General features: G+C 51.8%; 1 protein-coding gene across 1 annotated transcript in view; it reads left to right on the forward strand.

Moving 5' to 3' along the window:
- Positions 1 to 21,068, forward strand: part of LOC308130605 (1-phosphatidylinositol 4,5-bisphosphate phosphodiesterase eta-2-like) — a gene marked incomplete at its 5' end in the record, with an annotated part of 52,182 nt that overhangs the window by 27,188 nt on the left and 3,926 nt on the right. The window contains 19 exon segments of the mRNA XM_080497009.1: positions 1,969 to 2,062; positions 2,957 to 3,160; positions 3,271 to 3,391; positions 4,621 to 4,792; positions 5,880 to 5,987; positions 8,060 to 8,215; positions 8,701 to 8,799; positions 9,299 to 9,399; positions 9,636 to 9,724; positions 10,514 to 10,696; positions 10,926 to 10,936; positions 10,940 to 11,033; positions 11,117 to 11,221; positions 11,224 to 11,240; positions 11,357 to 11,441; positions 12,901 to 13,047; positions 13,794 to 13,816; positions 13,820 to 13,873; positions 17,007 to 17,403. Of these exon segments, the coding sequence (XP_080353135.1) occupies positions 1,969 to 2,062; positions 2,957 to 3,160; positions 3,271 to 3,391; positions 4,621 to 4,792; positions 5,880 to 5,987; positions 8,060 to 8,215; positions 8,701 to 8,799; positions 9,299 to 9,399; positions 9,636 to 9,724; positions 10,514 to 10,696; positions 10,926 to 10,936; positions 10,940 to 11,033; positions 11,117 to 11,221; positions 11,224 to 11,240; positions 11,357 to 11,441; positions 12,901 to 13,047; positions 13,794 to 13,816; positions 13,820 to 13,873; positions 17,007 to 17,403 (2,260 nt within the window).

A 21,068-nucleotide genomic window follows, 5' to 3' on the forward strand; every position in this document is an offset into this window, starting at 1 on the left:
TCCATAAACCTCCCAGAATAGAAACATCTGTATTTAACGTTGGTTCTCGCACCACCTTTTTCAAATACACACAGTCCTCTTAAGTTGTAGTTGTTTTCTCTTAATTAAAAAAACATTTTGAATAGCTGTGGGAAGACTTTTATTCTTTATTCGAAATAGTATTTCTAATGTATTTCTAAATATACTATATCTTTAAATTTCAATGTGCAAGAGGCTATAAATAGTTTATTAGTATATAGAACAGTAGATGCCTGTGACGTGTCCACAGCGCCGCCATCTTGGATGGGTCTTCCTCTGCAGCGCAACGTAAACATCCAGGCTAGAAGATCCACTAGAACATTGGTAGCTCGCGTGCTAGCCCAGGTAGCAACACGATAATACCTCATTTTAAAGCTGAGGGAAAGCTCTGTCTACGATGATGATGAGGATGATGATGATGATGATGATGATGAGGATGAGCGTTCACAGTGTGCGAAGCCCCATGTGAACCCTTCTGGAAACACTTTCTGGAAATGTTATGGTTTTAATGTTCTTTCATTATTTCCTTGACTAATTACCTGCAGGACTTTTTGTGATTAGCTTCTCTGAGACGGGAAGTTACAAGCTACAGGGGAGGGAGTACTCCAGTACTCCAGTACTCTAGTACTCCAGTACTCCAGTACTCGCCAGCCGACTTCTCACCGAGATACAACCGTGACGCAGTAACGTCAGATTCCCCTTCAGATTTGGGGAATAAAGAGCCTCCTGGTGCCGCAGAGAAGAGCTGATCAGCTCTTTGTTAAACAGCCAGCGAGAGAAACTCTGAACACTCTGAGGTCTGAACACTAGGAGCTCTGAACACTCTGAGCTCTGAACACTAGGAGCTCTGAACACTCTGAGTTCTGAACACTAGGAGTTCTGAACACTCTGAGTTCTGAACACTAGGAGCTCTGAACACTAGGAGCTCTGAATACTAGGAGCTCTGAAGACTGAGCTCTGAACACTACGAGTTCTGAACACTAGGAGCTCTGAACACTGAGCTCTGAACACTAGGAGCTCTGAAGACTGAGCTCTGAACACTAGGAGTTCTGAACACTAGGAGCTCTGAACACTGAGCTCTGAACACTAGGAGTTCTGAACACTGAGCTCTGAACACTAGGAGCTCTGAACACTGGGAGCTCTGAACACTAGGAGCTCTAAACACTGAGCTCTGAACACTAGGAGTTCTGAACACTGGGAGCTCTGAACACTAGGAGCTCTGAACACTAGGAGCTCTAAACACTGAGCTCTGAACACTAGGAGCTCTGAACACTGGGAGCTCTGAACACTAGGAGCTCTAAACACTGAGCTCTGAACACTAGGAGCTCTGAACACTGGGAGCTCTGAACACTAGGAGCTCTGAACACTAGGAGTTCTGAACACTGAGCTCTGAACACTAGGAGTTCTGAACACTAGGAGTTCTGAACACTAGGAGTTCTGAACACTAGGAGTTCTGAACACTAGGAGTTCTGAACAATAGGAGCTCTGAACACTAGGAGTTCTGAACACTAGGAGTTCTGAACACTAGGAGTTCTGAACACTAGGAGCTCTGAACACTAGGAGCTCTGAACACTAGGAGTTCTGAACACTAGGAGCTCTGAACACTGAGCTCTGAACACTAGGAGTTCTGAACACTAGGAGTTCTGAACACTAGGAGTTCTGAACACTAGGAACTCTGAACACTCTCTTTGATGCTGTAAAATAAAATGCAAATTCGAGATCAACAACAGGTCATTTAATCAAGAACCATGATCGAGAAACCAGATTGTTGTTCTGACACACACACACACACACACACACACACACACACACACACACACACACACACACACACACACACACACACACACACACACACACACACACACACACACACACACACACACACACACACACACACACACACACACACACAGTCAATCCGTCCTAACCAGGCTTCACCTTGTCCAGATGACCAGCGTGACCAGAGACCAGTGCCTGGAGATCATCAACAAGTTCGAGCCGTGTTTCCAAAACCAGACCCAGGCGGTGCTGGGGATCGACGGTGAGTCTGAACAAACAGCTTGTAACAGGGACACAGTGAGACACGATGTAACAGGGACACGGTGAGACACGACGTAACAGGGACACGGTGAGACACGACGTAACAGGGACACGGTGAGACACGACGTAACAGGGACACGGTGAGACACGACGTAACAGGGACACGGTGAGACACGACGTAACAGGGACACGGTGAGACACGACGTAACAGGGACACGGTGAGACACGATGTAACAGGGACACGGTGAGACACGATGTAACAGGGACACGGTGAGACATGACGTAACAGGGACACAGTGAGACACGACGTAACAGGGACACAGTGAGACATGACGTAACAGGGACACGGTGAGACACGACGTAACAGGGACACAGTGAGACATGATGTAACAGGGACACGGTGAGACATGATGTAACAGGGACACAGTGAGACATGACGTAACAGGGACACAGTGAGACACGACGTAACAGGAACACGGTGAGACACGACGTAACAGGGACACGGTGAGACACGACGTAACAGGGACACAGTGAGACACGACGTAACAGGGACACAGTGAGACACGACATAACAGGGACACAGTGAGACACGACGTAACAGGGACACAGTGAGACACGACGTAACAGGGACACGGTGAGACACGACGTAACAGGGACACGGTGAGACACGACGTAACAGGGACACGGTGAGACACGACGTAACAGGGACACGGTGAGACACGACGTAACGGACACGGTGAGACACGATGTAACAGGGACACGGTGAGACACGATGTAACAGGGACACGGTGAGACACGACGCAACAGGGACATGGTGAGACACGACGTAACAGGGACACGGTGAGACCTGACGTAACAGGGACACGGTGGACCAACTGATGACCTGGCGTTGCAGGTTTCACGAACTACATGCGCAGCCCGGCGGGGGACGTCTTCAACCCCGAGCACTACGGCGTGACGCAGGACATGGACCAGCCGCTGTCCAGCTACTTCATCGCCTCGTCCCACAACACCTACCTGACCGGGGACCAGCTGATGTCCCAGTCCCGGGTGGACATGTACGCCTGGGTGCTGCAGGCCGGCTGCCGCTGTGTGGAGGGTCAGCGCACACACACACACACACACACACACACACACACACACACACACACACACACACACCCGTCCTCCAGTGTGTCCCCGGTCTGACTGACGGCTGCTGCGTTGCAGTGGACTGCTGGGACGGACCGGACGGCGAGCCCATCGTCCACCACGGCTACACCCTGACGTCCAAGGTCCTGTTCAGGGACGTGGTGGACACCATCAACAAGTACGCCTTCGTCAAGACCCAGTAGGTCCCCGTCAGGTCTCATCACACCTCCACCCTCTATTCCTCCACCCTGCACTGCACACCTCCACCCTCTACACCTCCACCCTCTACACCTCCACCCTCCACACCTCTACACCTCCACCCCTCTACACATCCACCCTCCAAACCTCTACACCTCCACCCCTCTACAACTCCACCCTCCACACCTCTACACCTCCACCCCTCTACACCTCCACCCCCTACACCTCTACACCTCCACCCCTCTACAACTCCACCCTCCACACCTCTACACCTCCACCCCTCTACACCTCCACCCCCTACACCTCTACACCTCCACCCCTCTACAACTCCACCCTCCACACCTCTACACCTCCACACCTCCACACCTCCACCCCTCTACACCTCCACCCTCCACACCTTTACACCTCCACACCTCTACACCTCCACCCCTCTACAACTCTACAACTCCACCCTCCACACCTCTACACCTCCACCCCTCTACACCTCCACCCCTCTACACCTCCACCCCCCACACCTCTACACCTCCACCCCTCTACAACTCCACCCTCTACACCTCTACACCTCCACACCTCTACACCGCCACCCTCCACACCTCCACCCCTCTACACCTCCACCCTCGACACCTTTACACCTCCACCCCTCTACACCTCCACCCTCCACACCTCTACACCACCCCTCTACACCTCCACCCTCCACACCTCTACACCTCCACCCCTCCACTGCACACCTCCACCCTCTACACCTCCACCCTCCACTGCACACCTCCACCCTCCACACCTCTACACCTCCACCCCTCTACACCTCCACCCTCCACACCTCTACACCTCCACCCCTCTACACATCCACCCTCCACACCTCTACACCTCCACCCTCCACACCTCTACACCTCCACCCCTCTACGCATCCACCCTCCACACCTCTACACCTCCACCCCTCTACACCTCCACCCTCCACACCTCCACCACTCCACCTGTTCAGCTCCGTCCAAACACCTGGACACCCGGAGACTCAGTTGCAGCTCAGAGGATCTGGAACGTCTCTTCACTTCTCAGGCCTTAATCAACAACTGAGAAAATTAAAATCATGTTGTGTGTGTGTGTGTGTGTGTGTGTGTGTGTGTGTGTGTGTGTGTGTGTGTGTGTGTGTGTGTGTGTGTGTGTGTGTGTGTGTGTGTGTGTGTGTGTGTGTGTGTGTGTGTGTGTGTGTGTGTGTGTGTGTGTGTGTGTGAGGTACCCGGTCATCCTGTCCATAGAGAACCACTGCAGCGTCCCCCAGCAGAAGAAGATGGCCCAGTGTCTGGTGGACGTTCTGGGGGACAAGCTGGACGTGTGGAGCGTCCGGGGGGAGGAGTCTGGCCGCCTGCCGTCTCCTGATTCGCTGCGAGGAAAGATCCTGGTCAAGGTGAGTGTCTGCGGTGGACGGACGGGAAATCAACAGTTGGACACGGAGAGGAACAAAGTTGTTCAGCAGTAGAACATGTTTGCACGGTTCTATTGATGCAGTTCTACACAACCTGGTTGTGTGAGCGAGAGAAAAGCTCACGTCCTCACGTCTGATGTCTCCAGGCGGTGGACACAGTCTGTTCCTGTCTGTTGCTTCAGTCCCTGTTTCTGTCTGGTACTCGAACAGAACGTCCAGACATGTAATAAGCAGAAGTTCAGACATGTAATAAACAGAACGTCCAGACATGTAATAAGCAGAACGTTCAGAACGTCCAAACATGTAATAAGCAGAACGTCCAGACATGTAATAAGCAGAAGTTCAGACATGTAATAAGCAGAAGTTCAGACATGTAATAAGCAGAACGTTCAGACATGTAATAAGCAGAACGTTCAGAACGTCCAAACATGTAATAAGCAGAACGTCCAGACATGTAATAAGCAGAACGTTCAGACATGTAATAAGCAGAACGTTCAGAACGTCCAGACATGTAATAAGCAGAACGTCCAGACATGTAATAAGCAGAACGTTCAGACATGTAATAAGCATAATGTTCAGAACGTCCAGACATGTAATAAGCAGAAGTTCAGACATGTAATAAACAGAACGTCCAGACATGTAATAAGCAGAAGTTCAGACATGTAATAAGCAGAACGTTCAGAACGTTCAGACATGTAATAAGCAGAACATCCAGACATGTAATAAGCAGAACATCCAGACATGTAATAAACAGAAGTTCAGACATGTAATAAGCAGAACATCCAGACATGTAATAAGCAGAAGCTCAGACATGTAATAAACAGAACATCCAGACATGTAATAAGCAGAAGTTCAGACATGTAATAAGCAGAACGTTCAGAACGTTCAGACATGTAATAAGCAGAACATCCAGACATGTAATAAACAGAAGTTCAGACATGTAATAAGCAGAAGTTCAGACATGTAATAAGCAGATCGTTCCTCCGGGACTCGCCGTCCCCGGAGCAGCAGCAGGGTTCCACAAGGTTCCACAAGGTTCCTGTAACGGAGACGTGGGTTCCTTCCACAGGGAAAGAAACTTCCTCCCAACCTCGACGAGGACGCGGAGGAGGGGGACGTGTCGGACGAGGACAGCGCCGACGAGATGGAGGACGACTGTAAGCTGATGAATGGAGACGTACGTGTTGTCCTCGGTCCGGACATCCCGGCAGGCTTCGGTTCCCGGTGTCCAGTCGGTGGCATGAGAACGGGTTCTCTGAGGGAACGTCGGCACGACCCGGGTTTTTACCAGAACACACGTTTCCCCTTTAGAAAACAAATCTCCATTAACACGGAACCACGTGTCCTGCTGGTCCAGGCCTGCAGGGGGCGGTGTAGCCATGACAGCCAATCACAGTCCAGGAAAAAATACACCACAACATGACCGTTGAATTCAGACACCCGGGTGTGTGTGAACGTGACCCGACTGCTCTCTGCTCTTTACTCTTCGTCTGTTCTCATCCCCTGCTTTTGTCCTTCCTTCCTTCTCTTCTCTGCTCTGGTGGCTTGATTCTTCCCCAGTGGAAGGTACCGTATGAGAACGCTCATCCTCATCCACCTCAGCATGTCCTCTTGTGATCACGTGATCACGTGATCTTGTGGCTATGCGATCATTTTGTTACATTATCATGTGATCATGTGATCTTATGATCATCTGATCAGGTGATCTTGTGATCATGTGATCATCTGAGCAGGTGATCTTGTGATCATGTGATCATGTGATGTTGTCATCATGTCATCACTATATCACATAATCACGTGATCGTATGATCACGTGATCTTGTGATCATGTGATCACCTGATATTGTGATCATGCGATCTTGTGATCATGTGATCGTGTGATCATGTGATCTTGTGATCACGCGATCTTGTGATCTTGTGATCATGTGATCGTGTGATCACCTGATATTGTGATCATGTGATCGTGTGATTATGTGATCTTGTGATCATGCGATCTTGTGATCATGCGATCTTGTGATCTTGTGATCTTGTGATCATGTGATCTTGTGATCTTGTGCACGGTCTCCAGCACTGCAGTGATCATCGGTTATTAACCGTCCCTGGTCTGAGGTTCATGAATCAGAGAAGCTGATTTCCTGTGACTCCAGAGAGGATTTTCTCTTTTAAAGTGACTAACTGGACCACAGTGTGGACATTCTGGGACGTCCCAAAAAGGACCAAACGGGGACAAAACAGGACCAAACGGGGACAAAACAGGACCAGATGGGACCAAACAGGGACCAAACAGGACTACACTGGGACCAAATAAGTACCAAACTGAACCAAACAAAGACCAAACATGCACCAAACTGAGAGCAAGCAGAACTAAACAGGGACCAAACTGAACCAAATAAGGTCCAAACAGGACCAAACAGGGACCAAACAGAGACCAAACAGGGAGCAAACAAGGACCAAATGAGTACCAAACAGGGACCAAACAGGACTACACAGGGACCAAATAAGTACCAAACTGAACCAAACAAAGACCAAACAGGCACCAAACAGGACCAAATGAGTACCAAACAGGGACCAAACAGGACTACACAGGGACCAAATAAGTACCAAACTGAACCAAACAAAGACCAAACAGGCACCAAACAGGACCAAACCGGCACCAAACAGGGAGCAAGCAGGACTTAACAGGGACCAAACTGAACCAAATAAGGTCCAAACAAGGACCAAACAGAGACCAAACAGGGAGCAAACAAGGACCAAATAAGTACCAAACTGAACCAAACAGGGACCAAACAAGGACCAAACAGGACTAAACAGAGACCAAACTGAACCAAACAGGACCAAGCAGGACTAAACAAGAAATGTAGCTGTGTGTGTTGAGCTGCATGAGAGACGAGTCAGAGACGATCCCACCTGGACACTCAGAGACTCTCTGAGCTGATGGATGCATCCTGCCACCTGGTGGCTGAACCGAGCATGTGCACATTGTCCCCACCCTCTCATTCACTCCTCTGTTGGTGTGTCCGGTCGTCAGCCAGGGAGCAGACGACGTCCCGCTGGTTTACTGGTGTTTTCCAGGACGGGACTGAGACTAAAGATGTCTCTGCAGGAATGTCCACATAGAGCTGAGCAGAAGACGCTCCCTTGTCCTCTCCTCCGTCACTGCCTTCATGACACTGCATGCAGCGCTCCGCCCGACAGGCCCACACAGTGGATGTTCCCTCACCTCCACCTTGCTCCTCCGTCCTCCCGCAGACGTCCGCCAACAGGAAGCAGGTGGAGAACATGGCCAAGAAGAAGCTGGACAACCTGATGAAGGAGTCCAAGATCCGAGACCGAGAAGACCCGGACAGCTTCACCATCACCGCTCTGCCTCCTGCCGGGAAGTCCTGCGACAAAACCAACAGCCAGGTAAAAGCTCCGCCTCCTGCCGGGTGAAAGCTCCGCCTCCTGCTGGGAAGTCCCGCGATAGGGCCTCTCCACCATGAGACTGGGCATTAATTAAATGTTTTTGTTTTTTTAATTAACCAATCAATCAACAGCCTGATCTATCATGGAGAAAAGCTTTGATCTTAAGCTTCTTCTCACTCGACACTTTGAAGGCTTTGAAGATGAAAACAAAGATTCTCAGTCACGTGTTTTTAGATGTTACAAGAGATGCCTGCACACACACACACACACACACACACACACACACACACACACACACACACACACACACACACACACACACACACACACACACACACACACACACACACACACACACACACACACACACACACACACACACACACACACACACACGTTCTATACTATGTCGGACGAGCTGTGGACACACTGAGCCAGTGGGACAGTATGGAGAGACAGGAGCTGACATGTCTCTGTCCCCTCAGGGGAGGAGTGAGGACGGGACGGACACCGCAGACGAAGCCAACGGCAGCAGCAACAAGCGAACGGGACGGTCCTTCATGGGAAGCTTCTCCAAACGCAAGGTCAGTCTGTCCTGCCCGTCCTCTCGTCTCTGGAACGATCAGTTCACACAGCATGTCCTCTCTGGCTGCGTCTTCAGTGATCCACAGGAGTTTAGCTTTTAGGGTCTCTGATGGTGTCCGTCTCTGGTGGTGTCTGTCTCTGGTGGTGTCTGTCTCTGGTGGTGTCCGTCTCTGGTGGTGTCTGTCTCTGGTGGCGTCCGTCTCTGGTGGTGTCCGTCTCTGGTGGCGTCCGTCTCTGGTGGCGTCCGTCTCTGGTGGCGTCCGTCTCTGGTGGTGTCTGTCTCTGGTGGCGTCTGTCTCTGGCGTCCAGATGGACAGTCTCAGCTCTCCAAGCTGTATAGCAAAAGCAAGAGGCCTTGAAGTAAATCCAGGATGGTTCCAGGTGTGCTGCTGGTCCCTGCAGAGTCTCAGCGCTGCCGGCGGCCATGTTGCAGGGGTCACACCTGTCCGTCCTCCCCGTCTCTCATTCACCCTCACCTTGTCGTTTGTCATCGTCTAGAAAAAAGCGTCCAAGCTGAAGAAGACGGCGAGCTTCGAGGACACGGACACAGACCAGGAGAGCAGCGGCGGCGCCTCGCGAGCTCCTCAGCAGCACAACAAGTACCTGAAACACTCACTGCTTCCGTCACGAAACCTTCCTGAGGCCGAAGCTTTAAGCAGCCGGAGAGGCTGAACAAACCACAGACACACTTCTACAGTATTATTTACAACAAACAGCCTTCATTGTACTTATTGATCGTAGCGAAACTGATGGTGGTACTTGGGGTTGGAGTGTATTGTGAAAGTTTGTGAAACCAGACGGAAAGAGTGAGGAGCCTGAATGTGTGACCCTTTAGGAAGAAGAAGACCATGAAGCTGTCCAGAGCTCTGTCCGATCTGGTCAAGTACACTCGCTCCGTCGGACTCTGCGACATCGAGGCTCCAGGTGAGTGAAGCCAGAAGCTGCAGATCGTCTCGCCACACGGGATCCACAGGGAACACTTGGCACTGTGGTTTACATTCACACTGAGAGCAGCTGAGGTCTGCCGGCCTCATCCAGGAGAACTTGACCTGTTTGGGTTGATTCACTCAGTGTTTCTGTCCCAGAGGGAGAAACACAAGCCTTTTTCACCGTCCTGGAGACATGTTGAAAGCTTTGTGTGCCTGCGGTGTTTGGGCCGACACCTTTTACAGGAAGCAGCATTAAAAGGACTAACTGCTCATATTCAACATGTTTAACTTGATCATTTAATTGTTTTGTAAAAAGAAGAGGGATCACATTGGATTATTTATTTTGGACGAGACAGGACTAGTCCAGAAGGGACTGGGATTGGATTAGATTAGGTTGGGGTGGGTTAGGGTTAAGTGAGGATAGGTTGGGGTTCGGGTTGGGTTAGGGGTAGAGTTAGGGTTAGGGTTCAGTGAGGATAGGGTTGGGTGGGTTGGGTTAGGGGTACAGTTAGGGTTAGTGTTAGGGTAGGGTTAGGGGTAGGGGAAGGTTTGGTTGGGGGCTAAGTTAGGTTAGATTAGATTAGATTAGATTAGGTTGGGGTGGGTTAGGGTTCAGTGAAGATAGGTTAGAGTTGGGTTAGGGGTAGGGTTAAGGTTAGTCTTAGGTTTGGGGTAGGGGTAGGTTGGGTTGGGGGTTAGGTTAGGTTAGTTTAGATTATGTAGTTGAACTGTCCAGACGGTGTCACTGTATGCTGATGATGTGGACGTGTTGTTGTGGTTCCAGCGAGCGGCGGCTGGCAGGTCTCGTCCCTCAGCGAGACCAAAGCCCACCAGCTGATGCAGCAGAAAGCCTCGTCCTTCAACCAGTTCAACCAGAAGCAGCTGTCCCGGATCTACCCCTCGTCCTACCGCGTCGACTCCTCCAACTTCAACCCGCAGCCCTTCTGGAACGCCGGCTGCCAGCTGGGTATGACCCCCTCTCGCTCCCATCGCACCGACACGTCCGTCCGGCTGCGGCAGCCACCGATTCAACCTGACCGCCAAAAGCTTCATGCAAAGAATCTGTTTCCAAAGTGTGGTTAGTTGGTGGAGGTGTGGGACATCGGTGATTGAGGGTACATCCGTACGCAGGGAGAAGATGTCAAACTAACTATATGTTTTCCAATGTCTTCTTTCTTGTGCTGCTGTGATTCCAGTGGCTCTGAACTAACAGTCGGAGGGTCGCGTCCTCCAGCTCAACAGAGCCAAATTCTACAGCAACGGAAACTGTGGCTACATCCTGAAACCCGCCTGCATGTGCGAAGGTCAGGAGTCGTCGCTTCACCAGCCGTCAAAGCTTCTTAGACACTGATCCACCTCCTGCCACCTTTGCCCCCCCCCCCCCCAGGTAGCTTCAACCCAAACCTGGACGACCCGCTGCCCGGCCAGATGAAGAAGCAGCTGGTGCTGAAGATCATCAGCGGACAGCAGCTGCCTAAACCCAAAGACTCCATGCTGGAGACCGAGGAGAGGTAACGTCCTCTGGACAAACGGCTATTGCAGCATTCGGAGTGAGACTGGGCTGATAGGAGCTGCACGGAAAAGTCTTCTGAGGTGTTCTGATGTCAACACTTGGTCACTGTGTCAGATCATCGACCCCTTCGTGGAGGTGGAGGTCATCGGCCTGCCGGTGGACTGCTGCAAGGAGCAGACCAGAGTGGTGGACGACAACGGTGAGCTCTCGGTGAACGCCAGGACGTTCGTGGGCCAATGTAACGGGAGCGATTTGGACCTCAAAATAACGATGAGTGGATTGAGTGTTTCCCCAGTCTTGATGTAATCACTGTAGGAAAGATCAAAATAGAATCAATCCTCTCATCGGCCTTTCTCCACTCTGGTTCCTCGGCCATTAAAACCGACACTCACAACATTTTTAAAGTACATCTTGATCTAACCAAACCCGAACAATGAAATAAAATGAAACACAAAATCTGTAGCACTGCCATCCGTTGAATACGCAAATACAATACATGGGTGGAACGAATAACGGAAATAGAATAAAAAACTTAAAACATCCAAAATAGAATCAGTTCTCTCATTGGCCTTTCTCCACTCTGGTTCTAAACATAAAATAAACAGTGTGCTGACGTCACATTGCGAGCGTTTCTGGAAAATCGCGCTAAAATAAATGAACATGTGTCTCTAAAAATGACAATAGAGGTTAAAACTAAACAAAACAGCTCAGTAACATGACACACTATGACGATAGACAAACGATCTACAGTAAAAACGTCGACACAAACTACTACATTTCCAGATAAAACAGCACGAAGTCGCGGCAGTGAATTCCCATACGACTTAGCCTCCGCCATCAAAACCAACACTGAGGAACGACGGAGGCCCGGGAGGGACAAACAAGACACAGTGCAAAAAGCGATTTCAAAAATAAAGCAAAATCAATCAAATATTGGCAATGAAAATAAACTATTGAGATCAAATTCACAAATACTCGACATAACAATAACAAACATGATCTGAATATAATAATAAATAAAGTGCATTTTTAACTCCGTTACACCAACAAAGTGAAAATACTGAGATGGAAAGTAAAAGATTCTACTCTTGGCGGTTGTGACACTTGGTTTAATGTTAATGTTTGTATTTGTAGCAGTCAAAGCACGAGACCCGGAGCCCAAAAGCAGAGTGTGCTAATGTGAGGACGAGGTTCCGCTCACATGTTCTGTCTTCTGTTGTCAATAATAGAACAGAGAGGAGGAACGACTGTGATGAACCTCCAACACTGAAACATTCACACGTGATGCTCGTTGTCTCAAGGTTCATACTTTGGAGGGGGGAAGTCAACCAGAGAGCTGACTTACTGACACCTGGTTGATGTTCACATAGTGACCAGGTGAACAGGAAGTCTGACTCCAGAGTGAAAACAAGGAAACACTCCCAAAACTAGAACCACAAAAAAAAAAAAAACCCCACGCTTGTCAGTTGACTGTTCAGGGTCTCATCGATAATGGATGAGGTCAGCATGAGGAGACGCCTGCACGCACACACACACACACACACACACACACACACTGAATAATTGATGAGTGCTGAGCTTGCCGTCAGACTCTGCTGTCCCCCCTCCTCCCCTCCCCCTACCCCCCCCCCACCCCCCCCCCCCCCCCCCGGATGTAGGATTCAACCCCATGTGGGAGGAGACTCTGGTGTTCACCGTCCACATGCCGGAGATGGCCCTGGTTCGATTCCTGGTGTGGGATCACGACCCCATCGGCCAGGACTTCATCGGCCAGCGCACCATCGCCTTCAACAGCATGATGCCAGGTAGGAAACCCAGCGTCGCCATGGAGACGGCTGAGGCTGAGGCTGAGGCTGAGGCTGAGGCTGAGGCTGAGGCTGAGGCTGAGGCTGAGGCTGAGACTGCGGCTGAGGCTGAGGCTGAGGCTGCGGCTGCGGCTGAGGCTGAGGCTGAGGCTGAGGCTGCGGCTGAGGCTGAGGCTGAGGGAGGCTGAGGCTGAGGCTGAGGCTGAGGCTGAGCTGAGGCTGAGGCTGAGGCTGAGGCTGAGGCTGAGCTGAGGTCGCGGCTGAGGCTGAGGCTGCGGCTGAGGCTGAGGCTGAGGCTGAGGCTGAGGCTGAGTCTGAGGCTGCTCCCAGCTCGGACCCCTGAGTGTCTGATGAACAGACCTGCTGACACAACGATTGGCTCTTATAACGTAGAGGCCGGTCTGCCTGCTCAGGGCGACGGCGTCCTCCGTCCCGGCGCAGGCTGGCCCGGGACGGAGGACGCCCCATGAACAGGACATAGTGATCCCTTGCTTACATAGCGCCGAATACAACGCAGTCATCAGCACAGCAATGGCGCCCGGTGGAGCAGGAGGTTGGCTTCGCAGAGACGTCGTCTACCAGACAGGAAGCGGTTGACGCGACGTGCCGACAGGGCCGCCATCTTGGAGAGGTCTCCTGCTCGTGCTAAACATGAAGAACCCAGGCTAACCTCTCCAAGATGGCGGCGCTGTAGGCGAGGCGAGGATTTGAGTGTGTGTGGACTCAGTTGGGGTGTTTGTGTGCAGGTTACCGCCACGTGTACCTGGAGTGAATGGAGGAGGCGTCCATCTTTGTCCATGTGGCGGTGAATGACATCACTGGTAAGGTAGGTGTCCCGCCTGAAGCCTGATGATGAAAATCGGCACATAATCAACTGTTGACGCTGGAAAAGAGGACGTTCCCTCGCCGGCTGTACGCAGGCTTAGCCACGTATTGTCCAGTCAGCACTGACCAAGCCATGCCCCGCCCCCCTCTGCCTCTGATTGGCTCGTCAGCCCTCACGCTGCATGGTAAACACGGACATTAACCAATGCAGTCAGTGGATGGACTGGAAATAGCATAACGTGTCAACGTGTCAACGTGTCAACGTGTCAATGTGTCAATGTGTCAATGTGTCAATGTGTCAATGTGTCAAAGTGTCAAAGTGTCAAAGTGTCAAAGTGTCAATGTGTCAATGTGTCAATGTGTCAATGTGTCAAAGTGAAGTCTGCAGCGTTGTCCAGCCTCGTCTATCAGCCTCCTGTTAATAGTTATGTCTTTCTCCCATCCCACTGTCCCCTCTCTCTCTCTCCCTCTCTCTCTCTCTCTCTCTCTCTCTCACTCACCCTCTCTCTCTCTCTCTCTCTCACACACACCTCTCTCTCTCTCTCTCCCTCTCTCTCTCTCTCTCTCTCTCTCTCTCTCTCTCTCTCTCTCTCGGCTCTTCCTGTTTGTCTGTCTGTGATTTCAGTGGACTCGTCTTTTCCCATCATTTAGCAGCAGGATATTTAATGAGGCCTGAAGCCGCCACTCAAACCTCAGGTGTAGTGAGACCCAGTCGCCATCTTGCATGAGCCTCATGCTCCGCCCCCTTTACCACTGCAGTGAACACCCACAACCCCCCCCCCCCCCCCCCCCCCACAAACACACACACACACCTTGTGCCTGGCAGCTGGCCAACTCATGGCCCACATGAGTTATGAAGGCAGAACCTGCTGCATTTCCATCAAGTCCACAAGTAGATCCAAAGTGGTGGAGGTTTCACATCCTGACGGAGTCCGGCTGTTGTCCAGAGTCCGGCTGTAGTCCAGAGTCCGGCTGTAGTCCAGAGGCCGGCTGTAGCCCAGAGTCCGACTGTAGTCCAGAGTCTCTATAATCTGATGTTAGAGGAGGAAGATGCTCTGTAAACTGACGGATAGAGTTTCATCCAGTCATTTTCTCTTGTCCTCATGAAAGAGGATCAATCGAGGATCAATCCAAACTGCTTGGATCTACTTCTTCCAGATTGTTATTTTACCTTTGATCACGTTTAATCCAGGATTTCTTAGTCCAGGATGTGTTTAATCCAGGATTACGTTTTGTTGTTACTGCTTGAAGAATTTTTGTTTTTCATTCCATGATGAATAGTTTTTGCATTTCAAAGTATCTCTGGAAAGTTTGGTTCGGGTGTGTGTGTGTGTGTGTGTGTGTGTGTGTGTGTGTGTGTGTGTGTGTGTGTGTGTGTGTGTGTGTGTGTGTGTGTGTGTGTGTGTGTGTGTGTGTGCGTGCGTGCGTGCGTGCGTGCGTGCGTGCGTGCGTGCGTGCGTGCGTGCGTGCGCGCCGCGCGCGCGCGCGTGCGTGCGTGCAGGCATCTCTTGTAACATCTAAAAGCACGTGAGATTGTTTGTTGTTTTCATCTTCAAAGCCTTCAAAGCTTTGAATGAGAAGAAGCTTCAGATGAAAGCTTTTCTCCATGAAGCCTTTGCATTAACGGAGCGTGAAGATTGAAAATGCTGATCGCTTGATTCACACCTGGGTGTGTTAAAGCTGCACAACAAGAAGAAGAAATGAAGGGAGAGTGGAGCTGGTTAGGAGGTGGTTAGGAGCTGGTTAGGAGCTAGTTAGGAGGTGGTTAGGAGCTGGTTAGGAGGTGGTTAGGAGGTGGTTAGGAGGTGGTTAGGAGGTGGTTAGGAGGTGGTTAGGAGATGGTTAGGAGGTGGTTAGGAGGTGGTTAGGAGGTGGTTAGGAGGTGGTTAGGAGGTGGTTAGGAGATGGTTAGGAGGTGGTTAGGAGGTGGTTAGGAGCTGGTTAGCAACAGTTAGGAGCTGAAGCTTCATACCTATTTTGTGCATGGAGAGGACGTTTGATGCAGCTTAAACAAACCTGGTCCCGTTCTGTGTCATTCATTCATTCATTCATTCATTCATTCATTCGTTCATTGAGTTGGGTTGAAGAGTGTGTCATTGTGACTATTCAGCACCAGCCAGAAACAGGAAGTGATGTTGAGAGTGAGTCCTAATTCATGTGAATAATGAAGGGATTAAAGCGTGACGGATTCTTGTCTGGTTTGTCAGCCTTGTCAGAGCAGCTGTTCGCCGTTTGTTAGAAACATCAGCATCTGCAGTGTGTCCCTGTACGTTCCAGATGTCACCCGCTCACAATCAATCAATAATGTTGCGTTTGGGGACCATAACGGATGCTATATAGGGCCTGTTTCCACGGTAACCAGATCAAGTGAAAGCACAAAACTTAATTTTTTTGTTTCACAATCTGTTTCTGTTTAGCAGTTTTCCCACAGCAAGGAAAAATGTGTCGGCTCGTTACGTTCTGGAGCGGATTTCACATGTTTTCTTCTTCTGGATGTCTTTTCATGTAAATAACTTTCACTCACTCAAACAGCTTCACCCATTATGATAATCGATTCGTAATGGGGATGCTTTGATACCTCCAGCAGAAGGTCCGCCGTCATCGTCATGGCGACAATCAAACCTCTTGTCAGCCTTCAGGTCTCAGACCAGAAAAAGCCTTTCAGAGGATCTGGTCTCAGGGTTCTGTAGGTTTCCGTCACTCACCGATCCCTCAATGCAAACCAGTCACCCACATCTATTTAGTGTTGTGCCAGTTCAGTCAGCAGGGGGTTGAAATCAACTCGTTTACTGATAGACAGTCTTTATTTCCTCAGGCATCACTCCACTGAATCTACTTTAAGTAGTGGAACCCAGTCATTGTCCAGCGTGGCAGAGCTTAAGACGTCATGAACTTTGAATCCGGCAGGAGTTCAAAGCTGGCCGGCATGAAGTGCAGCAGAATGATCATGCTGACGTGTGACTGGTGGATGATCATTCATTGTTCAGGGTCTTCATCACTGTCTGTCACTGTTGGAGCATGCTCTTTGTGTCCAGACCTGCCCGGTTTGTCACCGACATGATGGTTCACGTCTCCTCCTTCCTCTGGATGACGTCTTGTGTGTTTGACACGATGTTGTGTTGTCTTTTTGCCAGGCTCGAGCCGCCAGCGGCATAAAAGGGCTGTTTCACAGAAACCCAAAGCAGTCTTCCCTGGACAGCCATGCTGCTGTACGGCACGGCCGTAAGCACCCGTTCGGCGCCCACCTCCTGCGCCGCACCGCCAGCGCACCCACCAAAGGCCAGCCCAAAATCAAGAAGGGCTTCCCCGAGATCGCCGTCGACACCAAAGACTACAGCTCGGAGGGCGCGAGCGAGGAGCGAGACTCGGAGGACCGGGACCAGGCCTCCGCCGCCGCCGCCTCCCATCACTTCACGCCGCCCCGGCACCACAACGGGGAGTCACTGGCGTCGGGCAAGACCAAGGGGTCCTGGGAGCGTCCGGACACCAACGGGTCCTTCCGCCCGGAGGAGGGTCAAGGTAAGAGCTCTCGTCCTGCTCCGCCCCGGCCCATGAGCGAGCCCCTGAAACGGGCCGGTCGCCTTCGCTTTCACGACCCGCTGGACATGAAGCCGGGCGTCTTTGCGCGAGTCGCCCTGAACAGCTCGGGCAAGGTGGGGATTTCCTCGAATTGCATCACGTGCGTGGTCGGCTGTAAGGGGAGCCCCGACGCCGAGAGGCGGAATCAGGTCGAGGCAAGGCAAGGGCACGAGTCCAGGACAGGCCAGGAGAGGCCGGAGAAACAGACCTGCCCCTCTTCAGCCAAGACCCCGGTTCAGCCCGAAGCCGTGGACCAGCCCCAACCCCAAGCGGCCCGGTCGGGTTCACTGGAGCCGCTTCCCAAACCCAAGCCCTGCGTGGAAGCCCAGTTTGAGTACTCGCCTCAGGCTCTCCTCCGCCCTACCTCCATTCCCAGATCCAAGGCCAGGCAAACTCTGGCCGCCCAACACATCCGCCCTCACTCCGCCGCCTCACACCGGACCTGCGCCCGGTCGTGGAGTGTTCCCCGTAAACGCTCGCCCAACGCCGTCACCCCGGCACCAAGCCCCTCCCCCCTCTGCAACACCAACCTCTGTTGGCAGCAGACAACGCCACCCAACTATGGTGCCGCGTGTAGCTCCGCCCTCCCCCTGCTCGCCAACGGTCACGCCGCCAAAGGCGCCTTCCTCACTGACAGCAGCAGCTGCGAGAGCTTCGGCAGCCTGAGCAGCCTGGAGTCGCCTCCGATGCTGCCGCCAACATCTGTCCTTGACAACCGCAAGAGGGCTGCAGGCACCCTGCAGAGAGAGATGAATGCCCTGTTTGCCCAGAAAATGGAGGAGTTGCGCCATAAGTCCCCCATGTTCTTCACTGGTAGAACAATGTGAGGTAGTCCTAGAACCGGCCCGGTGCGTTGTGGCTGTAGAGTCTTAAAGGCCGTAGGCTTCCGCTTAGCGTCCGTAGTTGATGACACCACCAGTGTTTTGCTAGCCGCCCCTTTTCCCCAAATAGTCCATCAGGTCAGACATGTTTACCTTCTCTTTATCTGTATCGTCTCAACTGATTTCAACTTTTCTTTTCCCCTGAACACGAATCCCAATCGATACTGTCCACATGCTGCACAGATGACAAAAGTGGTAAGTTTGAACCCAAGAACCCAAAGTAGTTTCACCTTCATTAATGTCTTGTGATCTTCTGAAGCAAGGAGGTTTGAAATACAATAAAATAAACATCTTTACACTATTGAGTTAACTCCAGCAGCTGCTTTTGGTCAATCTAGACCTGTTTTAAGTCAGGATTGCCCAACAGTAGTTCCTCTGGGTGCTCCACTGCCTGGCCTCAGGCGTCTGACCCCCTCACCGACCGGTAGCGGTAGCGGTAGCGGGAGGGGTAGCATTAGCGGTAGCGGTAGGGGTAGCATTAGCGGTAGCGGTAGCGGGAGGGGTAGCATTAGCGGTAGCGCTAGCGGTAGGGGTAGCATTAGCGGTAGCGCTAGCGGGAGGGGTAGCATTAGCGGTAGCGGTAGCGGGAGGGGTAGCATTAGCGGTAGTGGTAGGGGTAGCATTAGCGGTAGCGGTAGCGGGAGGGGTAGCATTAGCGGTAGGGGTAGCATTAGCGGTAGCGGTAGGGGTAGCATTAGCGGTAGCGGTAGCGGTAGGGGTAGCCTTAGTGGTAGCGGGAGGGGTAGCATTAGCGGTAGCGGTAGCATTAGGGGTAGCATTAGCGGTAGCGGTAGGGGTAGCATTAGCGGTAGCGGTAGCGGTGCATCCCTAATGATTATAGAACAAATAAAAAAACAAGCCCAAAACAGCTGTGCTCAAGTTGCGAATGCTGAAAGAATTCCTGGAGACGTTGAATCCGCCGGGATGAAGAAGTGGAAGTGGGCGGCGTCACTTCCTCAGTGGACCCGTTGGAATTCAGATTCTTGGGTGGAAACTAGAAACCCGCGGAAAGTCTTCTCTCGGTGCTTGTTTCACCGGACGACGAAACTTTTCTCCCGAATCTCACGGGACGTTTATTGAGTTCCCGTCTTTTAATCGGCTTTAATTCACTTCTTTCCTCCTCGTGTTGAACCATTGAGCCGACGGGAAGAAGCTGCGTTGTTTCCATGCTGCTCCTGTCCTGAAGCTGTTCCCTTGCCTCCTTTCCTCCCTCCTCCGTCCAGTTGGGCTAAACTGCTTTCTCGTCTCTGTCCCTTCGGCATGCTCTCTCCGTTCCTAGTGCAGAAGTGAGAGGATGACCAGCGCCAGGTAAACCCTGCTGAACGCATGCAGCCATCTTTTCTCCCTCGTCCTCTCCTGCTCTCCTTCACCACACATCCTTTCTTCATTTTCACCCGTCTGCCGCTTTGCGCTGCTGTTCCACCGTCACCCATTCACCCCTTCACACCACATCCTTCACCCCACAACCTTCACCCCTTCACCCCACAACCTTCACCCCTTCACCCCACAACCTTCACCCCTTCACCCCTTCACCCCACAACCTTCACCCCTTCACCCCACAACCTTCACCCATTCACCCCACAACCTTCACCCCTTCACCCCACCATCTTCACCCCTTCACCCGACATCCTTCACCCCTTCACACCACAACCTTCACCCCTTCACATCACAACCTTCACCCCTTCACCCCACAACCTTCACCCCTTCACCCCACAACCTTCACACCACATCCTTCACCCCTTCACACCACAACGTTCACCCCTTCACACCACAACCTTCACCCCTTCACACCACAACCTTCACCCCTTCACCCCACAACCTTCACCCCTTCACCCCACAACCTTCACCCCTTCACCCCACAACGTTCACCCCTTCACCCCACATCCTTCACCCCACAACCTTCACCCCTTCACCCCACAACCTTCACCCCTTCACACCACAACGTTCCCCCCACAACCTTCACCCCTTCACCCCTTCACACCACATCCTTCACCTCACAACCTTCACCCCTTCACACCACAACCTTCACCCCACAACCTTCACCCCTTCCCACCACAACCTTCACCCCTTCACACCACAACGTTCACCCCTTCACACCACAACCTTCACCCCTTCACACCACAACCTTCACCCCTTCACCCCACAACCTTCACCCCTTCACCCCACAACCTTCACCCCTTCACCCCACAACGTTCACCCCTTCACCCCACATCCTTCACCCCACAACCTTCACCCCTTCACCCCACAACCTTCACCCCTTCACACCACAACGTTCCCCCCACAACCTTCACCCCTTCACCCCTTCACACCACATCCTTCACCTCACAACCTTCACCCCTTCACACCACAACCTTCACCCCACAACCTTCACCCCTTCCCACCACAACCTTCACCCCTTCACACCAGAACGTCTTCCAGTAAAAACACTAAACATTTGCATAATTCTGGTTTGTGTTCACATCAACATTCAGATCCACTGAAAACTCGACTTTCTTGAAAAAGTCAGAGTCCGTCTTTGTATAGGAATTAGAAACACTGGTCCCGGTCCCGGTCCCGGTCCTGGTCCCGGTCCCAGTCCTGGTCCTGATCCTGGTCCTGGTCCTGGTCCTGGTCACCATGGCCACATCTCCATGTGAAAAAACACAGGCTGTATTTTATGTAACCCGTCTACCAACCTAGCAAGTAGAAATGGAACCAGTTCTTCTGCACATGCTCAGTAGAGCCCATCAGAACCAC

Source organism: Blennius ocellaris, assembly GCF_963422515.1.
Source record: "Blennius ocellaris genome assembly, chromosome: 5".
Classification (NCBI taxonomy): Eukaryota; Metazoa; Chordata; class Actinopteri; order Blenniiformes; family Blenniidae; genus Blennius; species Blennius ocellaris.